Source organism: Glycine soja, chromosome 12 (assembly GCF_004193775.1).
Source record: "Glycine soja cultivar W05 chromosome 12, ASM419377v2, whole genome shotgun sequence".
Classification (NCBI taxonomy): Eukaryota; Viridiplantae; Streptophyta; class Magnoliopsida; order Fabales; family Fabaceae; genus Glycine; species Glycine soja.
This window is the reverse complement of record NC_041013.1, coordinates 6,297,745-6,319,472: the sequence shown is the minus strand read 5'-3', so window position 1 is coordinate 6,319,472 and position 21,728 is coordinate 6,297,745. Positions and strand designations below refer to the sequence as shown.

Here is a 21,728-nt window from a genome sequence, read left to right as displayed (position 1 = left end):
TTTTTCATTTTTAATTATCAAAAATAAAAAATAAATTGAAGAATATATTTTTTAATAAAAAATACATTATAAAAACAGAGTAATTTTTTAAAGTTAATATAAAAATATATTATTTATTTATTTACACACTCTTTTCCACTCACTCAAAAAAATAAATAAAATTTATTTTATTTCTTATTTCTATCCATTCAAATTCTAAAAAACATATTTTCCATTCTAGTTTTTTTTTTTTTTTATCTTTCTCCTCTTTATTTTACTTCTTATCTAAACAAAATATAAAAGAAGTCTTGCTTGCTTCAAAATTAAATAAAAAGATTAACCATATTGTGTTAAAACCTTTTCCTTTTCTTTTTTTTTAAAAAATAAATCTAACTAACAATAACATATTTTTTTGGAATACGCGTGAATGCGTGTTAGTGTGTTACCCAGAATCGAATAATCGTCTTTGATCAGTTCATGAACCGAATTCTTCAGTAGGATCCAATTTTCATAGATTTTGCTGAAAAGATCAAATTTTGAAGCAATTGTTTTTGTGGGCGACGTTCATTCTTTCCGATCCCTCGAAAAATCAATTTTCGGTTTTGGGATCAATCGGAAATGGAGAAGGTGAAGAACATTCTGAAGCCGAAGCCAAATCCGCAGCAACTATTGAGGGATTGGCAGCGCAGGCTTCGCCAAGGGTGTCGCAACATTGAGCGCCAAATTCGCGGTACTCCTCTCTCTCAAAACCCTAATTAATTCCCCTTTTTTGTGTTTAGTTTTGGTTATGCTTGATTTTGTGTTTATGTGTTTCTGTTAGATATACAGAGAGAAGAAAAAAATGTGCAGAAGGCGATTAGAGAAGCAGCAAAGAGGAATGACATGGGCTCTGCAAAGGTTTGCTTTTTAGCTTTTTTCCTTTTTCTTTTTTGTTTGTGACTTTTAATTTGTTTATTTGCTATTGATTTACTATTGTTAGTGCCAGTGCTATTTTTTTTTTTTTTTGGGTAGTGTCATGATTGAGAAATGTGTGTCTAGGTGATCACCATTTAAAATGTGTTAGTTGGAATACTTTAGTTGTGAGCAGAGTTGGTCCTAAAATGTCAGGAAGAAGATTTAATGGTGTCTTCATGTGTATGAAATACGTTTTCATCTCGTTTCTTGCATCTAGGTTTGTAAGATATTATTTGCCTTTTTATGGGACATTTTGCTGTAAGTAGGACTTGTTAGGACTAGTCACAACATTCAGTAAACTAAAAATGAGACTGTTTTTGGTTTGTGCTAGTGTATGACCTTTTAGGCGGTGATTTGTTTTATCTGTTGAGATTTCAAGGTTAAAAGCATAAGGTCAGTATTTTGAGAAACATTTCTTCTTAATGTGATATTGTGCAATTTGTAGGCACTTGCTAAGGAACTTGTGAGATCTAGGAAAACGGTGAACCGTCTTTATGAAAATAAAGCACAAATGAATTCAATATCAATGCACCTTGGAGAGAGTGTTGGTAGGTTTTTCCATGCCTTAAGATAATTTTGCCTTGTAACAAATAAGGACTCTCTAAGTTAGTTACCTGTACTTGATACCAGGTTTTAGATAATTATTCCTTAACCAAAGAACTTTAGTTTTCTTTAGTCCCTCTTACTAACTGAATGATGTGGGTAAGTTTGTCAACATAATTGAATTTGTTGATGATCGATATTTTGGTTGAGGAAAATGAACACTTGGCTATCGGATGCTTCTGTCTTTAGTTTTTTGGTTAAAGAGGATAGAATTACTGGGATGTCAATCTGGTGTGCAACATTTACATATATGTGATATTCTCGCTGTACCTGTTCTGTTTATTACAAATAGTTAAATACAATATTTAGATTAACTAGTTGTCTTAGTTGTGAACTCTTTTGCTAAATTAGTTATCAAGTCAGATTTGTGTTATTAGAATTTCGTTCTTTGAAAATTAATGACTTTGGCTATTTTTGCAGCTATTGCTCGCACGGTGGGGCATCTATCAAAGAGTGCTGAGGTTATGAAGCTTGTCAATAACCTCATAAAGGCTCCTGAAATGGCTGTGACAATGCAAGAGTTCAGCAAAGAAATGACAAAGGTATGCCTGCAATCCTTTTAATGAAGCATAAGAATACCACTTTTTCAATCTTGTCTCCCCTCTCTGTGGTTAGAGAAGATAGTTTCATTGGTAGTTATGAGGAATGCTGTCTCTTTCAGGCAGGAGTTATTGAGGAGATAGTAAATGATGCTGTTGACACAGCACTAGATTCCGAGGACATAGAAGATGAGATAGAAGAAGAAGTCGATAAAGTCTTGACCGCAATAGCTGGTGAGACAGCCGCACAACTTCCTGAAGCTGCGAGGAAAGAAAGGGTGAAGCAACCTGCTCAAAGTGTTGGAGCCGCAGAGGTATGCGTAGTTTGTTCATTTTCCTTATAAACATGGCTCTTTCTTGCCTCACACTTAACACCAATTATGGAATGCATTATTATTTGCAGGAAGAGGCTATAGCTGAGGGTGTTGATGATGAGGAAGAAATGGAAGAAATAAGGGCCCGACTTGCTAAAGTTAGATCGTAAACAAGTTTCTAATCTCGCAGCCTCTAGCTTGTACCTTGGTAATGTTATAAGAGAGAGATGTTGACAGGTTTGTCACCTATTTGTCATATCTATATTGAAAATGACAACTGATAATATAATACTAATGGGAAAGATAATATTGGAATGGGCAGTTTGTATGTAAATTACACGAAGTTCTTGAAAGTGTGTCAAGCTATTGTTTCTCTTTTTAATTTTGTTAATAAGATGATAAGAGCAAAGTAACTCCATCCATGGTTGAGGATTTATTGCATAACATCTGGTTCTATGCGAGCTTTTTCAATCCAGATCTTAATAGATCCACGTGTATAAGATTTCCAGCTGATAAATTAACAAGCAACTTATGAAACATCAAACATGTGCTTTTGAAGAATTCTTTATATTCTTGAGGACTTGGATATGGCCTACAAATGACTTGATTCCTACCGAGGATTTTTGAATTTCTTTTTACAACTGGATTTTTTAATTCTTGAAATTCTTAATCAGCACATTTTTTCACCGTAGTTTTATTTATTTTTTTAATTCAAAGTCTTGCGTAAAAGGGTTGTTGTCAAATACTAGTAGCATACTAATACTAGATCTTAACCCATTCGGTTGTTAGGGGACAGATTTAAATGAATCTAGAGCGTAATTTGAAGTTGACAAAATAATCCTAAAGAAACACAACAATTTAATGTACATGATGAAAAAATAGGAAAAAAGAAACGTAAAAGATAAATCTAGGTTTGTGAATGTGAGTTATTAGTTTTTGTTAATAGAAAAATTTGAATTCACAATCTCTTCCCTTTCCTTTTCTTTTTACCGTCAAATCAATCTTATAATTTCTATTAGCATATCTAACTATTCAAATCAACACACATAGCATGATTACACAGACACACTTATTTGTTCATCCAACTGTATTTCCAATAGTAATGTGATTTTGTTTTTGTCCAAGTGGTAATGTGATTGAATTAGGTGATAACCAACATTATGAGACGCACGTGTGATTGAATTTGGGTAACAACATAATTTCATCTCATTATTTTCCTCTAAAAATATGAACACAATTCTCTAGTACCATGGACTACTTCCTTTTTTTAATTGAAAAATAAAATGTCTACTGTCATTTGCAAGGAAGATCACATGGGCAACTTATAGCATACACATGCATGAAAGTAAAAAGTACCATACACAACGATATTTGAACCATTAGGAAGTGAAAAGAAGGAAAGAAATACCGGTATAAAATGATATAAATAAATTTTCTTAATAAAAATTGAGATGTAATATAGATAAGGATATCTGTGTTTTTTACTTAAAAATATGATAGTCTTTTCCTTTTCTTTTCAATTTGAAAAGAAATAATTTTTAGTGCGGGACCTAGATTCTTCCTTCCATATTTTAAGCGTACCAAATAATTGAAAGATTATGAAAAGAGATGTTTTCTTTTCTTTTATAATCTTTCCTCTCATTTTCATCTATATGAAATATAGGGTGAATATTTTTCATTATTTATTTAGCACATTTTTTACTTATGTAATATAACACATGATTCTGAGAAAGAACTCGTAAGATAATTCTTGGTATTGTTACTTGTTAATTTAAACAATATTCCTTGTATTTTCATTTTTCCCACTTCCCCCCTTTTGTTGGCATGTTGATTGTGAATCGATAAGTTTATGACATTCTTGGTTCGAAAGTGTCACATTCTTAAAGAGAGACAAGTTTACCTGTTACTCCTTTTCCAAGCAATAGAAAAATGAAACCAGAGAATGAAAGTCGCCATGCAAGTCAGTCTCATAGTTCATATATTTTATAGACAACTAATTCTTGCTTGATTCGAAGTGTAACTAATTCTTTTTTATTCTTGTATAAGAGGTTACATTGCAACGCACATTTGGAATCGACACTACAATTCCTTTCTAGTTGAATTAATTCTTATTAGTAAATTAAAAAGACGTATCTAACAAAATAACAAAAAGAAGAAGAAGCATATAACTACTTAAAAAGAAGGTACGCACAAAAATTATTTTTCTTTAAAGTTTGAGTGCTGGAATTTGTTATATAAGAATTAAACAACATCATTGTAAGATAGTAATTTTGTCATAATATTTTTTTAATTAATTACACAATATATGATGCATAATTGAGTTTTAGTAATTTTTATAGATAATATATCAAAACTATATTAAATTCATTATATATTCAACAACATAAAAGAAACCGCTAAATTCAATTGATTTTATATTACTGAATTCTTGTTATCTCTTTATAGAATAATTTGAATGGATTAAATATATATTTAATTAATTTCAATATTTTAAAATATTTTTTTAATTAAAATATACATTAAAACATTTTTAATTAGTCACCTTCATTTACTCAATGTCAAAAAATTACTTATTGTCTATGCATAAAAACTGTTTCTCTTGACAAATAAATGATTTAAAAGTTGCAAAATATCTAACTAAATTTGTTGGAGGGTTGGATGTTTTTGTATCGAGATCAAACTTAATGCGTATGACCAAATTATAAAGATAATTACCATGTGAACTGAGGATTCTAATTTGTAGGTAATAGTATATAAAAGATTATATGTTTAATGAAGAAAGAATTCATGATAAAAAATCAAATAGTTTAGTAATATATATTTTTGTAAACATGCATAAATATATTAATAAATATTATTATTTTTTCTCAACCCCCAATTGTGTAAATCAACTAACATTTGTTTCAATTTAATTAGTAATCTTAAATTTAAATCTTAGATATATTGTTGCATTAAATATTTAAATGAAAATTTTTATTACACCTAGTAGTAATAATTCTTTGAACGTAAGTTAACAAAACTGTAAAAAATAAAATAAAGTGTCATATATATACATTAATTTTATAGAGTATATATTTTAAATTGAAAATAAGAGAGCAACGTAACTATCCATATCCATATATCTAAACAAAGAGGAGTATCTGATAAAAGAAAAGCAAAGAGGAGTATCTGATGAAAGAAAAGCAAAGAGGAGTATAATTTACCCGAATTTTAAAAATATCTGGAATTTAGTTTTTTCTTCTTATTATATATATCTGAAACTTGAAGTTAATAAAAGAACTAAAATACATACAAAAGAAGAATTAATAACAAAATGCAACAACAGAGATATAGGACTTGAATCAAATAAACTTGAATATAATTTGAGAGTGGATTTGACAATTGATTTGTTAAACTTGATTCATGAATCAAAGAAGATAAATTTAAGTTAAAAATTGAGCTCGTTAAATTAATTAATGAGCTAAACTTGAACTATATATAACTCAATTTGATTAGTTTATGAATCTAATTAATCTATCTATTTGGATATTAAATATTTTTATATTATTAAATTCATCTCAAAATTTGCATGAAATAAATAAATAAAACATGTAAATAATTATAAATTTAACACATATACACATATATATTAATTAATATATTTTATATTATTAAATTGATATAATTAATTTCATATTATTTTTTTTCTGAATAAAATAAATAAATAAAAATACGTAAAATATATAATAATTTTAAATCACTTCAAGCTAACGAGTTGAACTGAATTGTTTATGAGGTTAAATCGAGTTGAATTTGAGTTGAAAATAAAGGTCTATCTCAAACTTGAGTCAAACTTCAAGCTGAATCAATCCTTATCGAATCGATTCTAGTTGAATGAATAAAGTCTGATCTAACTCAACTCATTTTCAGTCGTGATCAAAGAATAAGAAAAGAGTTATTATACCACCAAAAAGAGAAAAATAATACTTTTTCTGTCTCATTATAATTGTCGACCTAGGTGATTATATGATTCAAGAAATAAGTAAAAAAATTAATATTATAAAAAATATAAATAAAAATTTTATAAAATTAATCTTATCATCATTAATTTATTTTTAGTTTTTGTTGTCTATATGATTAATATTATAGAAGATATAAGTAAAAAAAATATAATTAATGTTCGTTACAAAAATTAAAATGATAATTATTTTTAAATAATTTTTTTACACAACAATTATTATAGGATGGGGAAGTACAATTAAGGTGGTGGAAGTGTAAAGTGCGGCTTTGGATCGCTGAGTGCTATAAATTCACAGCATTTAGCACTCCTCTTGCCACAAACGCAAAACATGGGCATCATCACCATCCATCTCCAAAGTCTCTTTGTCTCTTGTTTTGCTTGTCTTCGTGTCAGTTTCTTCTTCTTATGCAACTCCTCGTTTCACCCATGGCCGTACCTACACACCACAATCACAAGCAGAAAAGCTCATACGAAGCCTTAACCTATTCCCAAAGGACTCGGTTAACATTATAAAAGGTGACCTTGATAGTTTTGTCCCAGGAAAGATCGTGGAGTCGAAGTTCTCATTTTTTGGTGATTCTGGGAATTCTATTCAAGACCTTCGTCACCATGCTGGCTACTATTCACTTCCTCATTCCAAAGCTGCAAGGTAATTAATTAAATATCATATCCTTCTCGTAGTAATATCACCATTATATTTTCCTCGTGTGATATCATTATGTTGTTAGAAAAAAATATTAAATAACATGATAATATCACTCATGTGAATTAAGGATCTAAAGTTGATTTAATAAAATAAAGGAACTTATTGACAAATATGAGAAATTAAAATTTCTAATATCTAACTTGATGAAAGTTTGTTATAAAAGGCAAAGGGTTCTATATCTGACCTAAAAGAATTTTTCTTCTAATTATCCATTAAGAATGTGAGAGAAAAATAAAAAAAAAGAAAGAGATAAATTGAGACAAAGAAGTTGAAGAATTTATGCCTTTTATGGATCAAGATAAATTCCATTTACTTTCAAACTGTATGAGGAAATCATAGATTCTAAGATTTTTATCATATATAATAGATTCATTGAATATAAATATATGGAATCAATAACTAACCTATGTGACTTCTTCATGCCAATGATAAGTTTGGAATGACAAAGTGCTTTGCAACAAAAAAAAAAACTCTTTCTTCGTAATGATTAATTAAGGTCATCAACCACATGTTGCACCCTTTATTTCATTTTCCAAGTAGCTACTAATATTATATGTATTGGTTTACTCACCATGCACGCATGATTTTTTGGGTATTTTCATTCGAAGTGAGATATATTCAAAGCCCGAGTACAGAACTTAGGGAATCATAAATTGTCCTACAAGCATCAAGCAATATGGTTGTCGATACAGTATAATTTAATTTCTTCATATACGTAAATATCATTATATTTTACTAATTGATATTATTTTATAAGGTTTTATTATTGTATTTATCTCTGAATTTATATAATTCTGAGTTTAATTATGCTCACACATCCATTATGGGTTTAAACTAGTTAATTAATTCAAGTTCTTTATTTTCATTTTAATTTATTAATTAATTTGAAATATATCCTTTAATTTTAATTGCTCGCCAATATATATGACCCTGTATTGAATAGCCATTTTTTTCTGTGACATGCAGAATGTTCTACTTTTTCTTTGAATCACGGAAGAGCAAGGATGATCCTGTTGTAATATGGTTGACTGGAGGACCAGGGTGTGGAAGTGAATTAGCTTTGTTTTATGAGAATGGTCCTTTTCATATTTCCAATTAGTTGTCTCTTATATGGAATGATTACGGCTGGGACCAGGTAAAAATCAATTTTCGTATGTTTCCTTCATGGAAAATGTTACACCAAAATTGCTTTCTTATTCTTAATAACAAGTTGCTTTTCTCATTTTGCAGGCATCAAATATTTTATTTGTTGACCAACTTACGGGTACAGGTTTTAGTTACTCTTCTGATGATACTGACATTCGGCATGATGAAGCAGGCGTTAGCAACGACTTATATGACTTCTTGCAGGTAACATTTATAAACTTCCTTCCGATCAATTTCATACCATTTATCCAAATACAAGATAATTAATATTTTTGTTAAGACAATATCTATCTGGATTTATAATAACTTACACACCTTACTTAATTTATTGAAAAATAATTAATATCTTATTTTTTATAATGGCAGGAGTTTTTCAAGGCGCATCCTTAGTTTGTCAAGAATGATTTTTATATTACTGGAGAATCATATGCTGGAAATTAACTATGTTCTGGCGCTTGCCTCCCGGGTTAACCAAGGCAATAAAAGAAAACAAGGAATCCACATAAACCTCAAGGTCTTACACTATTTATATAATGACACATTATGGTTGATTAATTAATCTGTTTTTTTTCTTGCTTTTACTTGTATTGATTCATATGATATAACACAGGGTTTTGCTGTTGGTAACAGGTTAACAAATCCTGCAATTCAATAACCAGCATACCCAGACTTTGCATTAGACAACGGATTAATTAAAAAGGCTGATTACGATGATATCATCAAGTCAATCCCAAACTGTGAAGAAGTCACTAAAACTTGCGGTACAAGTTCTTTTTTTCTTTGTCACTCACCCACATCCCTTTTTACTTGTATATTGTTTCACTTTGTGATGTTGTTTGCATTTGATTTTTCAGAAACTAAAGGTGGACAAAGTTGCGAGACTGCATTAAATGTTTGTGAAGGCATATTCTTTAGTATATTGTCTATAGCTAGAGATATTAATATGAATTATGAAATAACAGTATCTATATCTTCTGTTTTTGCTACTCAGTTCAGTTTGCTTACTGCATTCATTCTCCTGATTGCAGTACTTTGAAGTGGGGATTCCTTCTCTCCTTGAGAATGGAATCACGATGCTTGTGTATGCCGGGGATAAAGATCTCATATGCAATTGGCTTGGTGAACCTACAAATTTATTTATTTAATTGAAACAAAATTACATTTGTGTGAGAAAACTAAGTATATGTTTGATTGAGTTGTTATCTGGTTTACATTTGTTGCATCGTGGATAACTAAGACATAGTATCATTGGATGAAACAATGCTTAAATTCAAATTAGAATATAAATTAAAGTGGTTGTTGTTAGAATGGATTCACAAGTGCACTAATTTGTTCAAGTAGTAATTAAAACGATAAGACCTAGTATCGTGTCCACAGAAAATTTATTATACTTCAATGACACATGTTCAGTTTGTAAACAATTTGATTGCGATGAAATAAAATGAAATAACTTATTTACGTTTTCCAAAGATTGTAGTAATTTTTCTAAACTTAAGAACGAATAATAAGAGCAAACGCAGAATTATAAAATGGAACAAATACCAAGGTGAATGTGATGAGGAGTATATTCTAGTGAACTTTCTCTTGACGAAATTAAAGAAGTTTTTTTCTATTTAACATTATCCTAATGTTCCTTAAACCATTAAATTACTCTAGTTGTAATTCCTCACACGAAAGAGCCTAGTTCTCCTAGTTTTGTTCTTGATTCCTCGACAAACTCATTCTAAGCGAGCCGCATTACGCAAAAGATGCAGTATTTACTAGATTACTTCACGTTATTCCTAGAAATGAAGCTCTCTAGATGCCACTACTACAAAAAGCAGATTCTACATCGGTCAAACTAAGCTATCTACGTCGGGCCTCCCACCGTCTTTGTTACAGATGTCGTTGTAAGTCGACAACAACGACATCGGTCAGCCTAACCACCGTCTTTGTAATGTCAGAAGACGACGTCAATGCGCAATTAACAATAGTCGTTATATAACATAAGTCAACGACGGATTTTCAGCAGCACCGTTGTTGTTCGGATCGATTTCAACGTCAGGTGTGATTTGGGCCCGACGTTGTTTCAGAAATCTATAAAGACGGGTGGAGGTTGCACCCGTTGTTGCTTTTAAAAATTTCAACATCGGGCTTACGCACACCCGTCATTGTTGAAGGAAGGTATAAAGACGGGTCTTGGAACGACCGTCGTTGTTGGAGAACGCTATAAAGACGAGTCGACTAACGACCGTCGTTGTTTTATAAGGCTATAAAGACGGGTCGACTAACGACCGTCGTTGTTTTAGTTGCCCTGCTTACAAAACTGGGTTATACCATTCACGCAGAAAGTATAATTATATTAGGAAATAAACTAAAATAAACATAAAGTGTAATTTGGGTTATACCAAGTTATCCATCAGTTGCAAGATCAGCTTATTTTTACATGAAATTCACTGAAAATCACAAAATCCAGGAAGCAAAACACCCAACAGAACATGTTATAAAATTTCATACCTGATGAGAGAGCATTATATCAACAATCTTCAATAGATCTTCAATATATCAACAAGCACATCAGCCTAGACATCAAGGGAAAGGGACATGAATGTTGTAGAAAAGTAAAAGATAAAGAAAACATGTTTTATATTAAAAGAGCTACTTAGTTCCTGATTTAGATTTTGTTGCATCATAAGCCAATCATTTGTACATTGGAATGAACAGGCAAAAAAAGAAAAGTAAAATGTGTTGATCAGTTTTTATATACACCACCCCAAGACAATAAACAAATCATTTGTTTTAGAGAAAGAAAAAATATATAATGATCTATCATAATGTTGTAAAAACTAAAAATAGTAATGCAGAAGCCTGTTTGACATAAGGAAAATATTTTCTATTTCTATTTTCACTAATAACTACAAACACCATTCCTAAACAGAGAAATGGTAGCAACACTGTCTCTAACACATTCTCTTGAACACTCTTTTTTGTTGGCTCAAATTTCTTAAAAATCACAAATTTTACAGGTCCAACTACTCATATGATGAGTCATTATTCTGATTTTATAATTCTCAATAAATTGAGGACCAACAGTGGAGAGTGTGTTAAAACTCTAATAAGCTTTATATATAAAAGTCTATATATATAGTGCCTCTTCTTAATAATTATACCTAACACGTAGGAAATCTTATTAGTTTATAACATGTACCTCTACCAGGCAACCATCCAATGACTGTGGACACTTCATTTGTTCAGTTAACTGCTGTAGTGCCAAGCTTGGTGGTACTATAGCTGCACTTAATTGTTGCTGTGGTAATCAAATGCAGATGCAATGCAGTAGAAGGGGGTAAAGACAATATATTACTACAATTATATGAACAGAAAACCATTGCACGCAATCACCATTATAGGATTTGTGATTCATTATGAATCACAGTAGCATGACCGAAAATAAAATAGCCGCTGTGTAAAATAACATAACAATTGTCTCAAATACAGGAAAAAAGAAATACTCCTATGCCATCATTAGCCGTTTTTACTTATTGCCATCTTTAAAAAAAATGTTGCCCATTTTTTTCGAATTGTGGTGATCATGTCGATGTCCAACAGTGTGTCATTAGCAAACCACTGCAAGTATTCATAATTGTAAGTTAGTACTGCAAATATAAAAATTCAGTTCCAATTGCACTGAAGTTTATGCATACCATGGACCAGTCACTCTTTATGTCGCTGGCTATGATGTTCCAGATCCAATGCATTACATAATATCCACATTCATAACAGCCGGTTTGAACGTGACTCTACATATGGAAAACATTTGAACATCGTATACATTACATAATTTCATGACTTACCTAGACAACAATAACGCATGGTACATAGCTGACTAACCTTTACTTCAATCCACTTAGGTGCAACTGCCTTAGTTTCAGGAGACAAGGTCGTCTTCAATTTCGTCATTACACTGCTTTTAAAAAACCACATCAACACATATACAACATGTCAATCAATAATGCCCATTAAAGAAGGCTTGTAAAAATTTATATGGTATGAGATAACCTATTAATTGTAGCTTTGATATGCATATCAGGTTTCCTATGCAAGGAACAGAACCAAACAACAACATGTTGCCTAGGACACAAAACTACGAGTTGCCAATGTGCCCTGCATGTGATGCACATTAGATACGTATACACCCAAACATCATTTGAAGTATGTTTGTTAAATAACACTTACTGATGGAAGTAAGGTCCAATGTACACCTCTCGGTCAGATTCCTTAAGCCATCTTAGAAGATATTGTTCGCATTCGCTGCGTCTTTCCTTTGAACAAACCAACGACTGTGGCTCAAGGAATGCATACATGAAACCTTGACTGAATATCTGACTCCACTCATGAATATACCTATTCACATGATTTGAAAGTATTGTAGTGGATCATGATATAGAATGAATGACGAATAAATAAATGAAGGATTTGACTTACATTAACCATAATTGTATGACAGATATGTTCAGACTTTTGTCTCCTGCTATTATTTCACTAACATCTGAATATGTAATGAATATCGATGCAGATGCATCTACAATTCCAAGAAAGCTCCCATCAAAGTTGATTTCAAGTGGGTTGTCGTAAATATCGAAACTATACTTTATCAATCCACGCAATGGATCATCTGCGTCCACATTAGTCGGCTTCGGCACATGTGCATCCTCGTTGTGTGGAATACTTTGTGGAACCTACATGGTTAATGAAAGTGGGTGAGTATTTGTACTGTAATGTCTCAATGTTTTACTTTATGTATGTCAAATCAAACATGTTACCTCATCTAATACAGCTTTCACAAGGTGTGTGGGCCAAGCTACAAATGTATCGACGGCCTGCTTCACATATTGTATTTCTGACGTGGCATAGGGGACCTCAGCCTCAGGATCAATAACTGTTTCTACACTTACCCTGACAACATCATCTGCATATGCCACTGTGTGTATGACTGAATCCCCCTCCATTATTTTCCCCATGGCCACCAACCTTAAATGAACCATAAACAAAGCAAAAATTAATGCATATAAAACAGAAACTAAACGATGAACAAAACACAAACCAAACCCAACAATTACAGCTGCAAGAAAAAACAAAAGTCCGATTAAATTGTAAGTAAGGTAATATTTCTACAAACCTTGTTGTACCATCCTTAAGCTGCACATACAGTCCCATCAATGGTATGGCATCAGCATGATGTTCTTGTGAAGCCTGGACATTGGTAACAACATTACTTCCCTGTGTGCTGACACGCGCAGCTACTTGTTGTATGTCCGGCTGAATTTGGAGTAGCTCTGGGGATCCTTTATTTGACAACTCTTTTTTAATAGCCTCTTTCAATGCATTGGTCATTATTTCCAAGCTCCTCTTATTTTCCTCTTCTAGCTGAGTCCTCAATTCTTCCTTAATTTGAGTCCTCAATTCTTCCCTAATCTGCCCAGTCATGTCTTCCCTAAGCCTTGCAACAACTTCATCTAGTTGTTGTTGGCTGATGGATGTGGATGAGCTGTTGCATGTCCTTGATGCCCTTCCGTAGTACTGAGTAATAGTGACACCTGAGCCTGCTGCCCGAACGCGACCCCCATGCTCAGGTCGGCCAATCGCAGTGTTCAGAATGTCTTGCCGACCATGGGGTACAAACGAGCCCTGCGTTACCTGCTCTTCTAAGGAGTCCTACACAAAACAAGTGACACAAAAATACACCACGTGCAGTCATTGTTCTACTCAAAATACTTAAACATATGAACATTGCAACATATTGGTGAACCTACTATTTTATCTGCAATTTCCTGTGCGGACTCAGATGTCATATTGCCAACAGCCCTGGTCCGAGCAACCTTCCACTTAACATGTCTTTTTATTGGAGATGGGGGTTCATCAAGGCTTGCTGCATTTTCACTCAACAATGCTTCCTCTTGTATCCTTTTTCGTTTCTGGTCTAACAATTTCTTCTCCAGCAAATCATATCCCCCACGTGAAAGTACGTGGGGGCAGTCATTGTGTTTTTGAATTGATTGTGCTCGTTTCCTAATACCCTGTAATGTGACATACATAATTGCGGAGATTTTTTCCAAATTTAAATAATCAAATTGGTAAACAAATATTCATTTTAAGTTACCATAAACAGATTCAACTAACCTCCCAGTTAGGTGTGAGCCGGGTTTCTTCAAATTGTTTCCATGCTTCAGGATCTAGTCCATATTTTGTCACAACATCCTGTGTTTGTTGACCTTCACTCTTAGCAAACACAAATTTGCTAGTCAATGTGGACTTAAATTGCCGCCATCTCGTCGCTACTGTTGACATAACCTTCGTCTTCACCTTCGTAGCTTCTCCGATATCAAACTTTGCCTACATAAATACATTAGTCAAAATAAAGGGTTAAAGGCAGCCAGATTAACAAGTAGTCAATGATAATGTTCTGCGACAATACACCCAGTAAAGCAAAAGCATGCAATCAGCATATAATGTAAGTTTAGCATGCAATGACAGCCTTCAAATTTAACATCCAAATTGAAGAAATAATAAATGTAATAAAAAATTTTGTTAAACTGATAACAGTTATTGCCTTAAAGTATGAATTCCTATCAAAACTTGTTTTCATGGTTTGTTAAGAACATGGTTCAGCCTTCGCAGAAATTGTCAAAACTTTAGCCAATATGATATATGACAAATGACTAGGAAGAAAATTTATCTTTTTTAATGTCTGATTTACAAGCGATTAGCACGGCAAGACCGACGAACATCAAGGGATTTTATACCTACATTCATATCTAACTTTCCCATTTGAAGATCGTGCTTTTTAAAACAAGTCCGCTTATTAGGCAGCGAAACAAAAATATCATTCAAGTCATACACCATATACTCAAATAGCAAGTAAATAGATGATTCAACAACATATTGTCCAACACTTTAACTCTATATGATATAAATGTATGAAGCTGTAATAAATGAAAATATCATTTGCAAGGGATGAAAGAATGTTGACAAGAGTAAGAGCCAAAAGAAATAACAAAATTTTTCAAAGCTTAATCGTAAAAGTCAAAGCTAAACAAGATTCAACCAATTTAGACTCCAATTAACTCTTATTTCTATTAATTTGAACATAAATTGAACAAGTAATGGTATATGTAAACTGAAATTGTCATAACAGAATTTGTCTTTTGTCATTTCAGACTATCAGCAACTCGTTATTGTTGTTCCCTAATTACTACCACCAAATCCTTGCAGCATTTCCATTTCATTGACACGAGTGCAGGGCTTCAGAACTTCAAACCAAGTCTTTTAGGTACGTGGGACTGACAATCCTCTTTTTAGTTTTACTCACTAATTGCACCTCTTTGTTTGGTTGGTGTACCCCTGTTGTTGATACTGTAGCATCTTCTTGTTGACTTGCTATGTTATCCCCTGTATTTCATGAGCAGTCACTTGCCATATTCTATAGTTAGTTTTAATGATTGACTGCATTATAAAAAACTAGAAAGCAACTGTGTGTCTTTGAAAAGGAGATGAATTAATGAATACATTGTGATCTTGTTTCAATTCTTTTGTGGACATATTGCAGTAGAGGTGTTCAATAGTCTACTAATATTGCACAAACTGGTTTAAGTCAGCATGCTTAAATTTGCCCTGGGGTTTGTATGTGGTGTGGTGGATCGGCTGGTTTTATGTATTCAATTGGTGGGTCCTAGGCTTTTTTGCTTACTCTGAGTTTCATTTACCAAATTAGTGCATTGCATATAGTTTGATCCATATGTAGCTTTTCTAAAGTGGCTAAATAAATCTAATTTTATCTTTGATTCTGTTGTAATGTGTGTTAATTTGGTATTTCCAGCTGATGGTGGCATAATATTGTTTCAGCATATTAAATAATTGTAGACAGAAATTATTGAAAGATATGAATGAATTGGGATATGTTGCCCTTGGGGCAAATGATTTGAAAAGGAAACTTTACAAACTACTATACTAATGGAAAATAAAAAATTTGAACCATAACAGGGCATAACAGGGTATCTAACAATACACCCAAGCACATCGGGGCTGTACTTAAATTTGCTTCAAACCCACCCAACTTCAGAATTATTAAAATCCATACAATATAAAGCGCTTTACAGTTATTCCTATTTATATGCAGTTGCTGGTCTACAATTCATAACCAAAACCCATCCTTAATGGGCTTAATTAGTTGCAGGTGCAGTCTCCTTCTTTTCCTACATGACGAACTAATGCCACTAAGTAACTAACTATTCCACTATGGGTTATCTAACAGAATATCACTATGGTCTGTATCTAAACAAATCTCTACTAATGTGTGCACTGCCAAACTAATTGCATTACATTTCTGTCTATCTAGAATAGCATCCTAGATATGAAAATAGATAATACTAGACATAGCACTGGCAGAACATAAAAAAAAAACAGATATATTGAATAATATCACAATAAAGCACCCATATATATGTTGATATCCTCTACAATAATATCACTGCAGCCCAGGTCTAATTCTTAATTATGCATTAATGATTGTATGTTCATACACATAAATACATATCACGGTATTATATAACTGCAGGCACATGTTAAAAAATTGTCTTATTATAAATTTATTAATATTTATAAAAGTAAGTTTTTTTTTTTTTTTTGAAATGCAAAGATAATTTATATTACTAAAAAAGTACCAGAGGTACTACAACATAAAAAGTAAGGGATCCTGTACAAGCAGGAACAAAAACAAACAAAAAACAACAAGCCCCCACCCTGCCCTACATTGAAAACATTAATTAAATACTAGACGCATTGCTGAAGACCACCACTGGAAAGGAACCTTGAAGTCCCTTTCCCAACCCCACAGCCAAGTCCACATGAGAAAAAGAGTTGAATCAGCCAGCTTAGAGATATCGAAGGGTTGATTATGAAAAATCAACTCATTTCTGAACTTCCAGATTGTATTTGTAACTGCTATCCACCACATCTTCCATCTTCTATTAGACCTCTTTGATCCTGCTAAAGGATGATGCTGGAGGAAGTTATCGATGGGCCTACAATGGATGACCCTATCTTCCTTCACCCAAGAAAAGAAATCCCACCAGAGAGGCAGAACCTTAGCACATGAGAAGAACAAATGAGAAGCGGATTCAGGTTGGCTATGCCAGAAGGGACAAAGGCCATTGTCAATGAGGATTTGTCTCTTAATTAAATTGTCCTTAGTAGGGAGTCTATCCCATAACAATCTCCAAGCAAAAGTTAAGGCTTTAGGAGGAGTTTTAATCTCCCAAAGTTGCTGAAAACCCAGGTGCTGGCCTTCATAAAATTGCTCAGATTTGATAACTTGATATGCAGTTTTAGTAGATAAATTCCCATTAGGTTCAGCTCTCCATGTCCATGTGTCCTGCAGATTGATGTTAAGCTTAATTGCTGATATTTGATCAATAAATTTTGAAGCTGTCTCCATCTCATTATGAAATAGATGTCTTCTCCAAGAAAGGTTCCAGACCCACTCATTTTCAGAGCAAAACCCCACGTCTCCCAGCCTACAAAGTCTTTGGGAAGAAATTCTGAAAAGTTCAGGGAATTGGTCTTTTAAGGGAGTCCCCTCATCAGCCCAAGGATCTTCCCAAAAGAGGAACTGATCTCCCCTACCCACCTTCCAGCAAATTTGGTTAAGAGGAGGATTCATACTCTGGTGTTGGATGATGGCTCTTAGGTCATCCCACCAAGTAGAAAAATAGTGCTTTTTAGGCCCTTGATCTAATCCCCTCCAACCATGGTATTTGGAGACCAAAATCCTGTTCCAAAGCTGATGATGCTGGTGGAACAACATCCATTTCCATTTGAATAAGAGAGACTTGTTTAGTTGTTATTCGTTATGGTTCGAGTAATAATAACGATAACAATTCAGCCTGAATTGTTTGATATTGATTTTCTTTCTTGCAGAAAACAAAGAGGGGAACGAGCAACAATTTGAAGGTTGTACATTCAGGAACTAAAGAATTCAAAATAGCTAGTAATAAGAGGGATTTGTTTTTGGGATTTTCTGAGCACCAAGAGGGGCTACGCAAGAAGCTTGCACTTGAGGAGGGAAACATATTTGCAGCTAATGAACAACTTTCTTAACTATTTGTCATGCAGATTTGACTGTTTATTTTGCTAATATGTAAATATAAATAGTATAAGGCTATGGCTTATGGACATGGTCTTTTTTACCCCTAACAATCTTAGAAGTAAATATAGACCATGTTTTACGCCATAGCCTTATACTATTGTGATTTACATATTAACAAAAAGAAACAGCAAAAGTCTGAAAGGACAAATAGTTAACAAAGTTGTTCATTAGCTGCAAATTTCCTTCCCTCCTCAAGTGCAAGCTTCTTGCGTAGCCCCTCTTAATGCTCAGAAAATCCCAAAAACAAATCCCTCTTATTACTAGCTATTTTGAATTCTTTAGTTCGTGAATGTACAACCTTCAAATTGTTGCTCGTTCTCCTCTTTGTTTTGTGCAAAAAATCAAATCAAAATCAAACAGGTTTTTCCAGCAGAGATTTCCAGAACCTATGCAGTGCAGGCCACAGCTGAATGGGATATCCTTCAGTAACATTGGCCAGCAGCAAAATCAGATGTTGGTGTCTAATTTTTATGAGCAGGAAATAAGGGCTTTCAACAAGGAACTACTTGGAAAATGGAGGTGGGATATGCTTCAGCAAAGTAACAAGTTATGGTCCAAGATACTGCATTCCAAGTATGGTGGATGGAGATCATTGGTGGAAGGCAGTAGAAGGAATAATGAGTCAGGTTGGTGGAAAGACTTAATGGAGGTTACACATGACCAACAGATGAATTCTATCCTCCAAGATGGCACTACTTGGAGGGTGGGATGCGGGGATAAAATAAAATTCTGGGAGGACTCATGGGCTGGACACAGAAAGGCTCAAAAGATAAAATAAAATTCTGGGAGATCAAAAAATTTTGGGATATCATGAGCCCAGAGTTTAGAAGATTTGTAGATGAGTTCTATGTCAATGGCAGCTTTCCTAATGGAAGTAATGCTTCCTTTGTGGCATTGATTCCTAAAATGAATCATCCTCAGTCCTTCAATGATTATAGGCCTATATCCTTGATAGGTTGTATGTATAAAATTATAGCCAAGTTGCTGTCTAATAGATTGAGGTCTGTTATGGATGGGTTAATTGATGAAAGGCAGTTTGCCTTCATTAAAGGAAGACATATCCTCCATGGTATCTTGATACTCAATGAGGTGGTTGAGGAGGCAAGGAGAAACAAGAAACCAGTGATGATATTTAAGGTGGATTTTGAAAAGGCCTATGATTCAGTGTCTTGGTCTTTTTTGGACTACATGCTGTTTAGATTGGGGTTCTGCCCAAAATGGAGATCATGGATATCAGCTTGCCTCCACTCAGCTTCTATATCAGTTTTGATTAATGGTAGCCCCTCTAAGGAATTTACACCTACAAGGGGTTTGAGACAAGGGGACCCTCTAGCTCCCTTGCTCTTTAATATTGTAGGAGAAGGCATTACCGGTATGATGAGACAAGCAGTCCACAAAAATTTCTATAGAAGCTTCTTGGTTGGAAAGACGAAGGAACCTATCAACATTTTACAGTATGCTGATGATACTGTTTTTGTTGGAGAGGCTGTGTGGGACAACATTCTTGTTATTAAGGCCTTATTAAGAGGATATGAACTAGTTTCTGGTTTAAAGATTAATTTTGCTAAAAGTCAGTTTGGGATTATTGGTGGTGGTGTCAATTGGGCTTTGGAAGCAGCTAACACCCTGCACTGCCGGCAGCTGGAGTATCCTTTCCTCTATCTTGGCATACCCATTGGGGATAATCCCTCAAGTCAGCTGGTGTGGGATCCTATTGTTATGAAAGATTATGAAAGCAGCCCCTTGGGATATCCCTCAAGTGTGATATCCCTTCAAAGGAATTTTCTGTGGGGTGGAGACATTGATCATAAAAAAATCCCTTGGGTGAAATGGGATGATATTTGTTTGCCTAAGTCTGATGGGGGACTGGGGATAAAGGATATCTCCAAATTCAACTTAGCTTTGTTGGGTAGATGGTTATGGGCTTTTGCATCTGATCAGCATCAGCTATGGGTTAGAGTTTTAACCTCTAAATATGGTGGCTGGTCAGAATTTCAATATAATAGAGACAGAAGGGCCTATTCTCATTGGTGGAGAGACATTAGAAGCTTGTATCATCAGTTGGACTGCAGTATTTTTAAAGAGAACTTGTCTTGGAAGGTTGGGTGTGGGGAAAATATCAAATTCTGGTCTGACAATTGGCTAGGGGAACAATACACCCTACAGCAGAAGTACAACCAGCTTTTCCTCATAAGTAGACAACAAAAGGCTCTCATGTCACAAATGGGCCATTTTAACAATAATAGCTAGTGCTGGGACTTGAGGTGGAGGAGGAACCTATTTGATCATGAAAGTCAGATGGCTGTTCAGTTTTTGGAGGAGATCAGCAATGTGCCTATTCAAAGCCAGGTCAAGGATAATATGATATGGTTGCCTGAACCTAATGGACAGTACACCACTAGGTCAGCTTATAGTTTATGTATGAATACCAGCTCAGTCATGGACTATGCTATTTATCTAGCTTGGTCTTGGATAAAGGCTAAGGATAAAGATTTTAGTACTAGTTTCAACCATTGGTCCTCTAATATATCCACTTTGGTTGCTTAGTGGGGGTGGATCTGGTTGCTGGTTGGCTGTTTGTTGTTGTTTTTTGGAGGGTAGCACCTTGGTGCTTTGTAATCTCTTTTTCTGGTACCACTGGTACTGGTCATCTTATTAATAATATATATATATTTTCAGCCTTCCAAAAAAAAAAAGAGTTAATTGACAAGCTTTGTTCTGTCCCTTCCCCTCACTTGCAATTGTAGCTTTTTTTTGGATGTTGCAGGTTTTGAACTAAAGACTTGAGGCTTGTGACATTTAATTAAACAACGAAATAACTAAAGACTTGCAAGTGTAATATAAATCTTCATCTATTTTATGTTAAAGTTGTTGACAATGTGCATGCCACAATAAACAAGGAAATAACTTCTGCCTGCTGGTACAAACCTTAACAATATTTTGGTTTTTTATTTCCTATTTTCCTAAATAATTATCATCTTCTGTACAGTTTATTTGTGACCTTCAAAGATTTGTATAAAAAACCGTGAAAACAACCAAGTTCATGTCACATTTTAATATTTCTTTGCGAAAACACAGAGTGAAAGCAGGAAATCTGGTAGGAAATATTTAACGTTTAACGTTGCCTTGAAATTGAAATATGGCAAAAGAGTAAAAGGTAAGAAGTGATACCTTAAATTTGACACTATTGCATAATGTCAAGGATTGTACCAGTGATTGAGGATTGATGTGGGGCAAAAATGCCTTTAGAGATTAGCATTAGAAGGTGCTATTCTTCCTTCCCAGACTTATCTCAACATGTTCC

At 33.6% G+C, this 21,728-nt stretch overlaps 1 protein-coding gene and 1 pseudogene across 1 annotated transcript; both read left to right on the top strand.

Moving 5' to 3' along the window:
- Positions 1 to 383: 383 nt before the first annotated feature.
- Positions 384 to 2,811, top strand: LOC114378441 (vacuolar protein sorting-associated protein 24 homolog 1-like). Its single transcript, XM_028337033.1, has 6 exons — positions 384 to 709; positions 800 to 876; positions 1,379 to 1,481; positions 1,957 to 2,078; positions 2,198 to 2,389; positions 2,479 to 2,811. Exons 1-6 carry the CDS (start codon positions 598 to 600, stop codon positions 2,557 to 2,559), a joined length of 687 nt encoding a protein of 228 aa, XP_028192834.1. The 5' UTR covers positions 384 to 597; the 3' UTR covers positions 2,560 to 2,811.
- Positions 2,812 to 4,343: 1,532 nt separating this feature from the next.
- Positions 4,344 to 21,728, top strand: part of LOC114380313 — a 36,588-nt pseudogene continuing 19,203 nt past the window's right edge.